The 12274-nt window shown below is 49.9% G+C and overlaps 2 protein-coding genes across 6 annotated transcripts in view; one reads left to right on the top strand and one right to left on the bottom strand.

The window, feature by feature from the left end:
* LOC139052441 (flavin-containing monooxygenase 5-like) overlaps positions 1-12274 on the top strand; it is a 144410-nt gene that overhangs the window by 720 nt on the left and 131416 nt on the right. Inside the window, exon 1 of one of the 2 annotated variants that reach the window (XM_070529543.1) lies at positions 767-868. The exons of the other annotated variant lie outside the window; for it this stretch is intronic. The gene's annotated coding sequence lies outside the window, so the exon portion shown is untranslated. Of the gene's footprint in view, positions 1-766; positions 869-12274 lie in introns of those variants that run through there. 2 annotated transcript variants of the gene reach the window in all.
* Positions 8611-12274, bottom strand: part of LOC135898891 (flavin-containing monooxygenase 5-like) — a 101334-nt gene continuing 97670 nt past the window's right edge. For all 4 annotated transcript variants that reach the window (XM_065428089.2, XM_070529540.1, XM_065428088.2 and 1 more), the window contains 2 exons: positions 10899-11189; positions 8611-10729 (listed from right to left, as the gene is read on the bottom strand). In XM_065428089.2, coding sequence (XP_065284161.1) covers positions 10391-10729; positions 10899-11189 — 630 coding nt within the window. In that variant the 3' untranslated portion in view covers positions 8611-10390. The remainder of the gene's footprint in view (positions 10730-10898; positions 11190-12274) is intronic.

The following is a 12274-nucleotide window of genomic DNA, read 5'->3' as shown; positions in this document are numbered from 1 at the left end:
CGACTAGATGAGGAAGCAGCTACGTCCTCGTCTAGTCGTTCTTTCTGTGTCCGTCTCCCTTAAGTTCTGCTGCTATAACACTCTAAAAAAAAGTTTACACCCTCTGGGATGTATATTTGCCACACAACGATAATCGTCATCTGAATTGCCCGCATTTCCTTTCTTGAAAGCGCTGCGCTGGTTACTTTCCTGTCAAGAATGCTCTGTCATGGTGATAACGCACCTGCCGTTCGTGACCTGGGAGTACGGGGCTCGCAGCGTTAAAGAAAGGAAATGTGGGCTAGACGGACGACGATTATTGTCGCGTGGCAAATATACATCCCAAAGGTTGCAATTGTTTTTAGAGTGAATCCTCGAAGGATTCTTTAGTCCCTTCTTCGTACTCTCTTTAATCATGACCACGCGGTATTTTGCCCTTTTTTCAGATGGTACTTATGGCGAAATGGCGCTAAATGGGGAGTCCTGGCGGGGCTGACATGCACTCTTAGAAAAATTTACACCCTTTGGGGCTTATCTTGTCCCACAACAATAATCGTCATCTGTCTTGCCCGCGTTTCCTTTCTCTAACGCGGCGAGCCCGGTACTTCCCAGTCACGAACGGCATGCGCGTTATCAGTGTGACGCAGCATTCTCGTCAGGAAAGTAGCGAGCGCCGAGTTTTCAGGAAAGGAAACGCAAGCAAAGCAGATGACGATTATTGTTGTGATACAAATTTACACCCCAAAGGGTGCAACAGTTTTAAGAGTGTGGGAGCAGATGTATAACGCCTACGGCCTCTGCTCGGACCACTTCAGAGGGACGACGCCGACCCTGTCGTGGTCGGCTGTGCCAACTGTTGGATTGGAAAAGCGGTCGCTGATCGATGAAGGTTAGGAAAACGACCTATTAAACAAATTATAGGTTTTATGTGCCAAAACCACGATCTGATTATGAGGCACGCCGTAGTGGGGCGCTCCGGAAAATTGGACCACCTGGGGTTCTTTAACGTGCACCTAAATATAAGTACACGGGTGTTTTCGCATTTCACTCCTCCCCTCCCCCTCCCCCCCCCCCCCCCTCGAAATGCGGCCGCCATGGCTGGGATTCAACCCGCGCCCTCATGCTCAGCAAAACAGAAAAAAAAAACAGTTATTAGTGGTTGCCAATCTGTACTTCTGTAGTTAATTATTTTCGTACAAATAACATCTGAGAGGGGACGGCGCGAGTGCCATGAGCACGGCGAGCGCTGTCTTTTCCTCGTCGTTTGCTACGGGAGCCCTGTGACGTTACGCAGCGAAATTCTCTGCGCTTGCGCCAACAAACCGCCTGCTTGTCAGTTTCTCGTCATCGCTTGCTCGTCTGCGGGGCGCGATATTCCCGATTATAGGCTGAACAAAAACGCCGAACAGTTTTCGCTGACAATGACCGGATTCACGTTCGTAAAATGTCGCGCCTCCCTTGGCGCTAGAGTATACGACGCGGCGAAGCTAGTTCTTGCCGTGCGCTGTTGTCTTCTTCCTAAGCTTGGTTTGCCGCTTTATAGCAGAAATTCTTCCGGAGAAAAAATTCCAAGGCTCAGTTGCCCAGCAGCTTTAAACTATTGGAAGTTAGTTTTGCTCGTGTGTCTATCTTGCAGAAAAATCAAGCCAAGGTAATTAGAGCGCTCAATTGCGTAATCCTTAAGAAAAATAAGAACTTTCATCGATCAAGAAAACTAGCTCTAAATACTGTACCTAGTATTCTCAGCCAGATATTGAGAAACCAGCAATGCTTAACATGTTGCATGAATATTGAGCAGCACTGAACCTTGGAACTTCAGGTAGCATGCGTGGGTTTATTGACCGGTTGTCTTCATCCAAAAAAAGATCACGTTCTCGTGACACCTGCAGCAGAAGGGATGTTCCGCATCCACCGCCAAGGTCTGCAAGTGGTGGCGCTGGCTAACACTCCCAGGGTTCTACTGGGAAACATAAATACCTGAGAAAGTGAATGGGCAAATGACGTCGCGGTAGCTCAATTGGCCGAGCACCGCACGCGAAATGCGAAGGCTGTGGGATCGTTCCCCACCTGCGGCAAGTTGCTTTTTCATCCACTTTCATTTCCATTAAGTTATCATTTTTTATTTCATTTTTTAAGCACAAGTAATTTCCCCTATGTTGTCCTTCGTGTCAGTGTTTGTTGGCTTCTTATATCTCCATAGTAGTGTTATACTATACGGAATAGCCGGCGCTTCTTTTCTGCCGCCGGCTTGGGCTGATCCTGAATGAAGGCGGTGCAATGTCACATAGCATCAGGAGCAGCTAGATTTCACAAAGGAAGAAGGGGTAAGAATGTTGTCACATTCTGTACATAGTCTGAGGCCTCATGGATAGAGCACTGGGTTGTTGCACTGAAGGGCCTTGCAAGGTCGGTCCAAAATAGGTCGCGAAACTTCGGGCGAGAAGTGGTTCAGAATAAATTGTCACCGACATCAGCAAGGGTAATTATGGGAACAGCGATTGAGGCACGACTATGTGAGGAGGGATCAAAACATTTGGAAAGAAAAAGGCGTTTTTTAAATAAAACGAGACACAGTTAGATTAATTCAAAGAAAACAAAATTCCTTTTCAGTTTTAAATTCGCGTGACGAGAAAAGACATGTCTATTTTACTTTATCATTATCAATGAATACTATTTTTTCAGCGCACACCATCCGCCGCTGATCCTCGCCGCTATCACTTGCAATGCAATGCACCTCTTGAACTATGCAGAAAGGCGTGCTTGTAAACTTAAGTTGTTAAAATACGCCCCCCTTATACATTGTGCAGTTTTGCTTGTCGACGTTTGTCTGAATTTGGTGGCGCGGGGGTGGTTGCATCGTTTCTTAACCTGTCCAGTCAAAAGTAGTGAGTTACGACCGCCAGATAGTTCTTTACTTTAGCTGTTCTCGTGCGACTGCGCTGGCCGACGGGCTTGGCGTCCAACGATGGGAGCAGCAGTCCCAAAGCTTTCGATCGTCGGCCTTCAAATAAAGTATGGTCTGTGCCGGGGTACGATTTCGACACCCGCACGGCTGACGTTTTACTGGATCGCTTTCCGCGCTGCCAGCTCGGGATGCCCATCAAGTGGAGTGGCGGGGAATGTGAATATCCACTAATGGTAGGCCATTAAAACAAATTTCGCGCCTTTCAGAGCAAAATGGCGTCACTTCTGTTTTCAACGGATGTGACGTCACATTATGTTTTATTTCGCCGGAAGTGTTCCCTCCTCGCACTGATGACGCTAATCCTCATGAAGCGCTATGAACCGCGAAGTTTCGAACGTATGGGCTCACTATGGAAGCTTATCTACCAGGTATATCTATCTACCTTGGGCCCTGTGCAATCACGTTAGGTTGCTGGCATACACCACAGAACTCTAAGTGTCGTTTACACAGCCTCGACCCATCACTGAAACTTACATTACCAGCAAACCTTCCACGACGTGACGCAACACTGCTGTGTCGGCTGTGGGTAGGAGTAGCATTCACCAACTCCTACAGCTATCGTAATGGAATGGCGGATTCACCAATGTGCGCTAAGTGCAACTGTGAAGAGACCATCAGTCACCTTCTGTGCCCCTGTTCTCGCTTCGATTATCAACGTGAGACTCTCCAGTGTGCCTTAAATAGACTGGATGACAGGCCATTTACGGAAGCGAAGATCTTGGGAGCCTGGCCTCACAGTTCATTGGCCCAGAAAGTAGTTAGAGCGCTTTTTCGCTACCTGAGGTCAACAGACTTGAGTGCCCGACTATAGACGTCCTACACTAGGTTCTCTCTCTTCCTCTTTCACTCCCCATTCCCCTCCCCACGTGTAGGGTAGCAAACTGGACTCAGTCTGGTTAACCTCCCTGACTTTCCGTCTTCCCTTCTCTCTCTCTCTCTCTCTTGGGCCCTGTTTCAATAGCCGCTATTGGATATATGCTTTCTTATAGAAGAGGCAAGGAACGGCAAGGGACACTTCGAATTTTAAGCTTCTGTTAGTGTCAAATTCCCTGGTTATATATGCTTACCAAATCCAGTCTGGTTACGAAGCACGGCGTTGGTGGGGCACTCTAATTTAATTTTGGCAACCCGGTGTTCTTGAATGTGTACCCAATGCACGGTACACAAGTGTTTTTGTATTCCGCCCTCGTCAGTTCTGTTAGCGGGTACCACGCGCCAGGTGGCATATACGCCACATGGCGCGTACACATACGAGAAGACAGATTACGTCGCGGTGAAACACAGGTGTTTCGCCGCGACGCAATATATGAGTATACTCATATAACCTGCTGCGGTGTGAAGGCTACTCCAACGACGACACAATAAACACAGGGAAGTAGCAAACGGATGCTTTGCAATAAATGTTGAAGTGATTAAGCCGTTATTTTCTTAGTAGCTTCGTGGTCCTTTATGGTTCATGAATTGTCTTTGATGAAGCGTGGTGATTGTTTGACAATTAGATTCGAACTATATATGTGCGAAGCGAGGTTCCAGTTCTTTTCGAACGCAGCGTCGTGAAATGGCAATACGTGCACTAACAATACAGGTGAGCGCGCGTGTTTCTACCCAGGCTGCGACTGCGCACGGCTGTCCGAGCGGCCCACTCTCTGTATCTTGGAACTAATCTGCGGCGGGTGCAAATACTCCCGCGAGCCGGGAGGGCTGCGTGGCCGGTTCAGGGTGCGCTGTCTTTCGGCGCGCCCAGTGTTGGAGGTCGCGTAATCTCAAGTGTCGGACATGCGTTTAAAGCGAGATGTAGCGCGAAACGATCGCTCCAGGCTGGTGTTCTTCATCACGCCAGCGTTATGACAGTGAGTGCTCGCAGTAATCGAGTGAGATGTGTTCAAGTTTCCCTGTGCGCGCGCGACGTCGTGCTTGTTAATTAGTAAGCGATTGCTTGTTATTGCGAGATAAATTATATGGACACTTCAGGCGCATTTCTACCGTCGGCGTCACCGTGAGGTTCCGTAGAAACTCCAAGAGCGATAAAATCGTCGCCGCGCGCCGTATACTGTATGTGCGAATGAAAGCTTGCGAAAGTGAGCCGGCGATCGCTTCTCAATCTCGCGCACGCGAGAGGAAAGCGGGGAGGAAGCGCGCCGTCTTCCGTCGCGCGCAAGGCTTCGGGGGAAAGATAGGGTGGAGGGGGCGCATTTTAACGCGATAGCGTTAAGGAGCTCGTGTCGCAGAAAAGCCGGTGTCGTCGGCGTCGGTGTCGGCGTCCGCGGCGTTGACCGTGAGCGATAAATCACGGCAGGCACTTCATAAATAAAAAGCAACTTCCACGATGGGCTGGGTGGGAATCGAACCAGGGTCTCCGGAGTGTGAGACGGAGACGCTACCACTCAGCCACGAGTTTGATGCTTCCAAGCGGTACAAACGCGCCTCTAGTGAATGCGGTGTTGCCTTCAAAACGAGCCGTGGAAAGTTATACTGCAGTGTATATCGGTAATTATGAACATGTAACTTACAGAAGTCGCAATTACACGAGTAGCGAAGTGCGTTTCCGCTGCATTTCTTCTGCGCTTTCCGCACACGCAGAGCCATCTTGCGGCAAACACAGAAGACCCCCTCCTCTCCATGTAGGGCGCTGCCTCGACAGATGGCGCGCCACGCGCGCATTGGAGCTGTGGAAGGACCGGTGCGAGGGGGGTCGTTGCCCGGACTCTCTCTCTCCTGACAACGCTTCGCCTTGCTCCCTCAGCAGAATCAAGCGTCCTTCCTTTCTTTAGATCACTATCTGTCTATCTCTCTGCCCGTGCCGATCACGACGTTTGGCTGGCGTGCATCATTTCCCCCTCCGAGATACCGAGTTCTTCGGTTCGTTCCGCTTGCTCAGGCGCACGTTTCGTTGCTGCGCCGAACGCCGCGTTGCTCGACCATATGGCTCGACGTTCACCGCGTCCGATGCGGGGCACCTCGTAAGTGATGGCTGCCCTGTAGCCCATTGTCTTACACCCCTTGGCGGGTCGACGGGAACGCTGTCGCGTTCCACTCTTGAAGGCGAAGCTTAAGCGTCCTCCAATTTTTACTGTGGGCGGCCGCGCTCGCCCGCCCGTATCGCTGTATCTTGAAAGCCACCAGCGAAGCGGACAGAGTCCGGCCGTGCGCTGTTTTTGTGGCTTAGTGCGCGTTGAGGCGAGAGGCAGCACGAAGGCCAATTCGCTCGCTGCTGCTGCCGCGCTTCCTCACTCCAGCGTTTGGACAGCGAGCTTCCGCGGTCATCAAGTGAGATGTGTTGATATTTTCTTGTGCGCGCGTGACACCATCCTTCTTAATTTAGTTAGTATGCCCATGTTTACAAGTTCCTACGGTCGATAAAACTACTACGCGTACTTCATATAGCTAGCTGTCCACTAATTTGCCATCGCTATCGATGCTTTGCCTTTCCGGAGACACTGCGACGTTCATCGTGAATATATTTGTATTAGGTAAGGGGGAGGAGCTTCAGCAGCAGTAGCGTAGCCGGGGGGGGGTGGAGTCGCTGACCGAGTTTCAGCCCCCCCTCTTCCCCGAAAATATACCCTGGCTACGCGCCCGTTCAGTAGAGCTAAATGTCCATTCTCCCTCCACTACCGTACCAATTAGTTGCACTGCCGCTGCTTATTTTTTGTGTAGAACAGCATTTTCAATAATGAATGCGGTGTAATGCATGTTATTTGGTCTTCAGAAACGGAGCGAACCACTGTATCATCACATACCCACCACATGGTTACTGAAACCAAGAATGGTTCGCAGGAATGAGTGTAATAGTAGATTACCGAGGGTGCTTTGGTGCTTACTACTTTTCTGGTGCGTGTGTTTAGATAACGTGGGCTTTCAATGAACGCAATAAATGGACAAGTTGCAAATGTCATATCATGGAACTCGTTTGACCAAATTGCTGGAGGCTGATCGTATTCCAATGTTCGCGGCTAACTGTTCATGGAAAATGACGTGTGCCTTTAACGTTTCGCCCGAAAGGCGAAGCATGGATTGCGATAGCAAATTAGTGGGCAGCTATACGAAGTAAGGATAGTATAGTTTTATCGGCCGTATAAACTTGTGAACACAGCATACTAATTAAATTAGCAAGCATGGTGTCACGCGAGCATAAGCAAACATCGGTATGTCTCGCTCGATGACCGCGGAAACTCGCTGTCGAAATGCTGGAGTGAGGAAGCGCGGCAGCAGCAGCGAGCGAATTGATCTTATTGCTGCCTTTCGTATCAACGCGAACTAAGCCGCGAAAACACAGCACACGGTGGCCTTTGCCCCCGTCGCAGATGGCCTTTAAGACAGAGCGGCCCAGACGGGCGTGCGCGGCCGCCCGGTCTAGAACGCGCCTCGCGTCCCTAGACTACCCTCGGAAGCGGCGCGCAACGGAAGACGGCGCGCTTCCTCCTCGCTTTCAACCAATGCGTGCGCGAGATTGAGCCGAGATCGCCGGCTCATCCCCGCACGCTTTCGCTCGCACATACAGCATACGGCGAGCGAGTGAGATTTTATCTCCCTTGGAATTTATACAGAATCTCACGGCGACGCCGTCGGCTGGAATTCGACTGGAATGTCCGTATTATAATTGCTATCACAATAAAAAAAAAGTAGAGAAAGCGATGGGCGCCAGGCTCCATTTAGACTATGGCGCTTAAGAAAACGCAACGACTCCGTTCCCGCTTCCCACTTTTCCTCGCTTTATTTTGGCAAGCAGTTGCCAATAACTGCTTTGTACTTTTGCTTTCTTATGCGTGTGAAAAGCTAGGAAGAGATCTTGCTTAGACAGAGAGACAACATCACCCCGTTCGCCATTATGAAGTTTTCTTAGCAGCGATACGCCTGCACAGACTCCGGTTGCATGAAATATGCTGTACATGTGTTGATTGTTAATGCGTTGTTCTTTTATTTATTGACAGGGGTAGGCTGCCAATTCAGTGGGAAATTTCTGAGCAAGAAAACAATAGAAATACGGCAGTCTGCAACTATTGGTATGACGAGCTGGTTGATAATCTTGAGAAAAAAAAAAAAACACGCCTCAGCGACGGCCTGTAGTGGTAGAGTCTCGTATGCGGGAGGTACTGGATTAAAATTCCGGTGCTGCCGGATACCCACCGGGTTTTATTGCGCGAGCATTTCTGGGCTCATTGTGCGACGCCGCCGTCATCAGAAAGCCTTGGCAGAAAAACGGTAGACAAATTACGTCATCTTCATCAATAAAGAAAAAAAACACCAGGTGGCGCTCGCCTCTGCCCATCCGCGGCAGGGGCGGCGTCGACCGTGCAAGGAAAAAAAAAAGCTTGCCATCGCGCATCCGCGGCTGCACGGCAATGAAGAACGCTTCCTGATCGAGGTTAGAATGAATTCGAATTGCGGTACGTATGCGCAAGCTATAAGGCCATGCTACTGCCGATCAACTTGGACCCGCAGACGCCATGGACGACGAATAAGATGCAATGCGCTTCAGGTACCCCTCGGACAACGACTACGACCTCCCCCCCAGATTATGAGGTCGAGTTCGCGTACGAGCCCGATGAAGGAATCTAGTGTCAACACAATGGTGCCCGCCCGGAAAAGTACTCATAGTCATCGTGCTGAAAAGTGGTGTCATCGTGATGAAAAACGGTGTCATGAAGAAAGAACACTCAACGCAATGGGCGTGAAACACTACTTTAATGAGAACTCCGCCAATAAAACTTAGCTGAGAGATCGTAATATGGCCGGTTTGTCGTCTTGCGTTGTTGCGACCTCATAAGCAGCAACATTACATTCGGAACTAACGCAGCAGCACTAAACTCAGCAACATTTCGCCACAACACCAAACTCAGCGACAAGTAATGCTCTCGCATTTACACGTTTGTGCCCGATTTGTATTCCCGGTGGGTGTCCGGAAGTGGGTTTTGAACGAACCACCTCCCACAGCCAAAGCAGACGCCATAACCACTGTGCAACGGCTATAGCATATACACTTGTATTTTTTTTTATTACTGCTACAACATCAACAGCACATCTTAAAGATCCCTACAGACACGGCGCTATCTTATTTTCAACGTCGTGCTTGTAAAAACGAAAACGGTGCGACAATTGCGTGAGGGCATTGCTTATTCGTAGTTTTCATGTCTGATTCGAAAATGAACGCGGGAATGTACCTACAAAATTAAGACGTAGGTAGCCATGCTAAATTTGAACGACGTGTTAGCGACAGCGCCTTCCTATGATTCGATGATTGTCCGCCGACCTGTGCATAAGACTCCTCCTCCTATCTATGACTTCCTAGGAACTGTATGCTTCCTCTGTCCTGACGTCTTCTACCCTTTGTCTATATCTTTACTTCGTACATAACTCAGAACCTTATTTACACACTGTACATATGGTTATGTTAATTAGAAAAACCTGTAATTAAAATTTGGTTTCGTTAACTCAACAAGAATTCGAATTACAAGTGATTTTATGCACCGCTACCGCGAGGGCACCACGTCGCCGGTGCATCCGTTCCATCGCCGCCGACTCCACCAAATCACATGACTCGTGACATCACTCCTTCCTCGTTGGTGGCAGTGGCTGCCATAGTTGGCTGGGAGCCGACATCCTCACCTTCTGCTCTAACGCGTCAACGCGTTGAATTTTGGACCTCTCGGCTGACCTGTACAATGCTAACTTATTAATAACAAATAGCACTCAACCTCTTATCGTATCTCGTCTTTCGAAGGGAAAGGCTGGTGGATTGGACGTACTCCTCAACATCAGAAGTTATGTGTTTGCAGCGCTCAGGTTACAACAATCAGATAAGCAGGAGCCGAAGGCGCCCTTGTTTCCGGTTTTCCAGAAGACAGATGTGGCCGTGTGCCACACGCACCTCTGACAATTGTCAATTATTGCGTGTCCACCGGTCTCCTTGGAAGAGGAAGTGTGTTGATGGCACTCATCAGTGTGCCTTACGGTAACATTTCTCTTCTTCTTTTGCTTGGGAGCTGTAAATGCGAAAGGCACCATGTTTCGTTCCTTCTTTTTCGCTCGTTCGCTATAAAGGAATGCGGCCGATGTAAGACAGAAGCCGCGATGTCAAGTGCTGGTACTGTTCGAAATCCTTCAATAGACGGCTATGTATCGGTGGCCATGAGAAGGAAACCACGAACTCTCGAGACTGGGAGCCACGTTTCTCCAGATCTCTGAAGACAAAGGCGATGACGAGCTAAACAATCAAGCTCGCTATGGCAAAACTACGGCAGGGCCCGAAACGTGACTTCCACAAGCTGGGGATGTGTATGCTCCCAGATGGTCCAGTTCTTCTCAGAAGGTTATGTTTCGGTGACTATGAGCAAGGCACCGCGAATTCTTCGTTGCACGCCTTTCCAGGCCGCAGGTTAGAAAGTGGAAGACGAGCACACGTTTGCCACAACACGTTCAGCCTCGAGCGTTTCCGTACGCTCTTCTTCAGAAGAGGAGCGTGAACAGGTAGATGAGGATGGCCACGACCACGGCGACCCAGAGGAATGTTGGAACGACGCGGCGCACCTTGCGGTCCCGCGCGCTTCTCGAATCCCGGGGCATCTTGCGTGTGTCCAGCGGCCCCTTGAGGCGGTCCTTCATCGTGAACATAGCCTGGCGAGCCCCGGACCAGGAGTGCGGGCCCTGAAGACGGTACTGGTAGGGCAGGCAGGGTTCCCAGAAACACTTCCAGAAGAGCGCGTTATCCCGCCAGAACATGCGCCACAGGTCCGGTTTGGCGCCGATCTGAGATGAGATGTCGTCCATGTAGTCCACCCAGTCGGCCTGCAGGAGAAACAGCGTGAACAAACCGGGCAGAATTCTCAAGCGTTATAGGCTTACTATATGGCGACGGCTATGAGTCATGTTCTTTGCGCACAGTAATTTTATCGCGTACGTGGGCAGTTCTAATAGAAAGTGTGGTATCATTGTCAGCTTCTTAATCGGCGTATACCTGGAATGTGTGCCTCAGGCTGTCGACGTAGCGTTTCTCAAGGTTGGCCCGCCAGCGCTCGTAGTCGGCTTGCATCTCCTTGCAGGAGGGCAGCGACACCTTCTTGTTGATGAGCTGCGCGAACCAGCGGCTCTGCGCCTCCTGGGCGGGGAACACGCCCCCGAGTAGCTGCAGCAGCCCGATGAAGGCCAGCGTTGGGTGCGGCAGGTGCGGCGGGAACACGTACTTGTACAGGCACACCTTGTTGTTTTCCGTCTTGTGAATATCTTGGTCCAGGAACGGGAACGTCGCCTGCATTGCGAAGTGCGAGCCAGGTAGAATGAAGGAAAGTGGCGCACTTGTCAAAAGCGAAAAAAAAAACAAAAACAGGACGATCGGAACGCGTTCGCACAATAGGTCACGATGTCATTATTGTTGGTATATACATGAACACGAAATGCATCGGTGCCGAAAAATTCAAACGGTAGGTTTAATTGAAGGCCGCTCTCGGTCTTGGTCACTAAGTGTATATCGAGCAGTTTTTCTAGAGCGCAGTATGGCAAACGTGAATAATGCGTTACAGGAAGACGCATCGCTTTAACGCGCCAGCCGGAGGAAGCTTTAATGGGTTAAGACACCTCCATAGCAAATTAATCCAAACGGCTAGTGTATCGTATCTGTATAGGAATGAAAGCGACGCCTCGTGTTGGCTGTCCTTCGAGCGAGCGCCGCTCACCAAGAAAGGCGCGGCCTCGTTTCGCACACCATTGCGCGATTGTTAATGCGCCACATGCAAACGGTGGCACATCGCATCAGGGGGATACGCGAGGAATTGCGATGCGCTATACTGTCGCATTCATTAAATGTGGCTATTAATTCGAGGGGGTTGGTACGCAGTGCCAACTCCCTATAGAATCGCCAACTCCATGTGAGGGCGCGCATGCAGCGAGACAGATCAGACAGGGGTGCTATATATATGCAGGAAAGCCCACGTTTGACAAAGTTCGGCTTCTCCGCGAGATCTGCTTGGCGACTCACTCGGATGAATGAGCTCATGGTATCGAGACATGAAATTCAACCTTCGGTGCGCCTTCAGTTTCATTGGCTTATCTCTAGATTCACTTTTGGGTTATCATATCACCTGGTTAGCACATCACCTTTTTCAGCCTCATGGGCGGCTGAAAAAGAAGTCACGTGTTCGCACTATCGGTGCCTTCTTTCTTTTGTTTATCTTTCCACCCAGTGCACTATCTGTGCAAGTAAGTTATCGAAAAAGAATGTTATCTTTTAATATATGCGAAAAAAAAAGGAAAGGGTTGGCGTGTGAATGCGCGCCACGTCTGCATTGTTCGCATTCGACGGTGTACGTATATGGACACATAATGTCTGAAAAGGGA

This window comes from Dermacentor albipictus, unplaced genomic scaffold (genome assembly GCF_038994185.2).
Source record: "Dermacentor albipictus isolate Rhodes 1998 colony unplaced genomic scaffold, USDA_Dalb.pri_finalv2 scaffold_23, whole genome shotgun sequence".
Taxonomy (NCBI): Eukaryota; Metazoa; Arthropoda; class Arachnida; order Ixodida; family Ixodidae; genus Dermacentor; species Dermacentor albipictus.
This window is presented reverse-complemented; position numbering and strand designations above follow the sequence as displayed.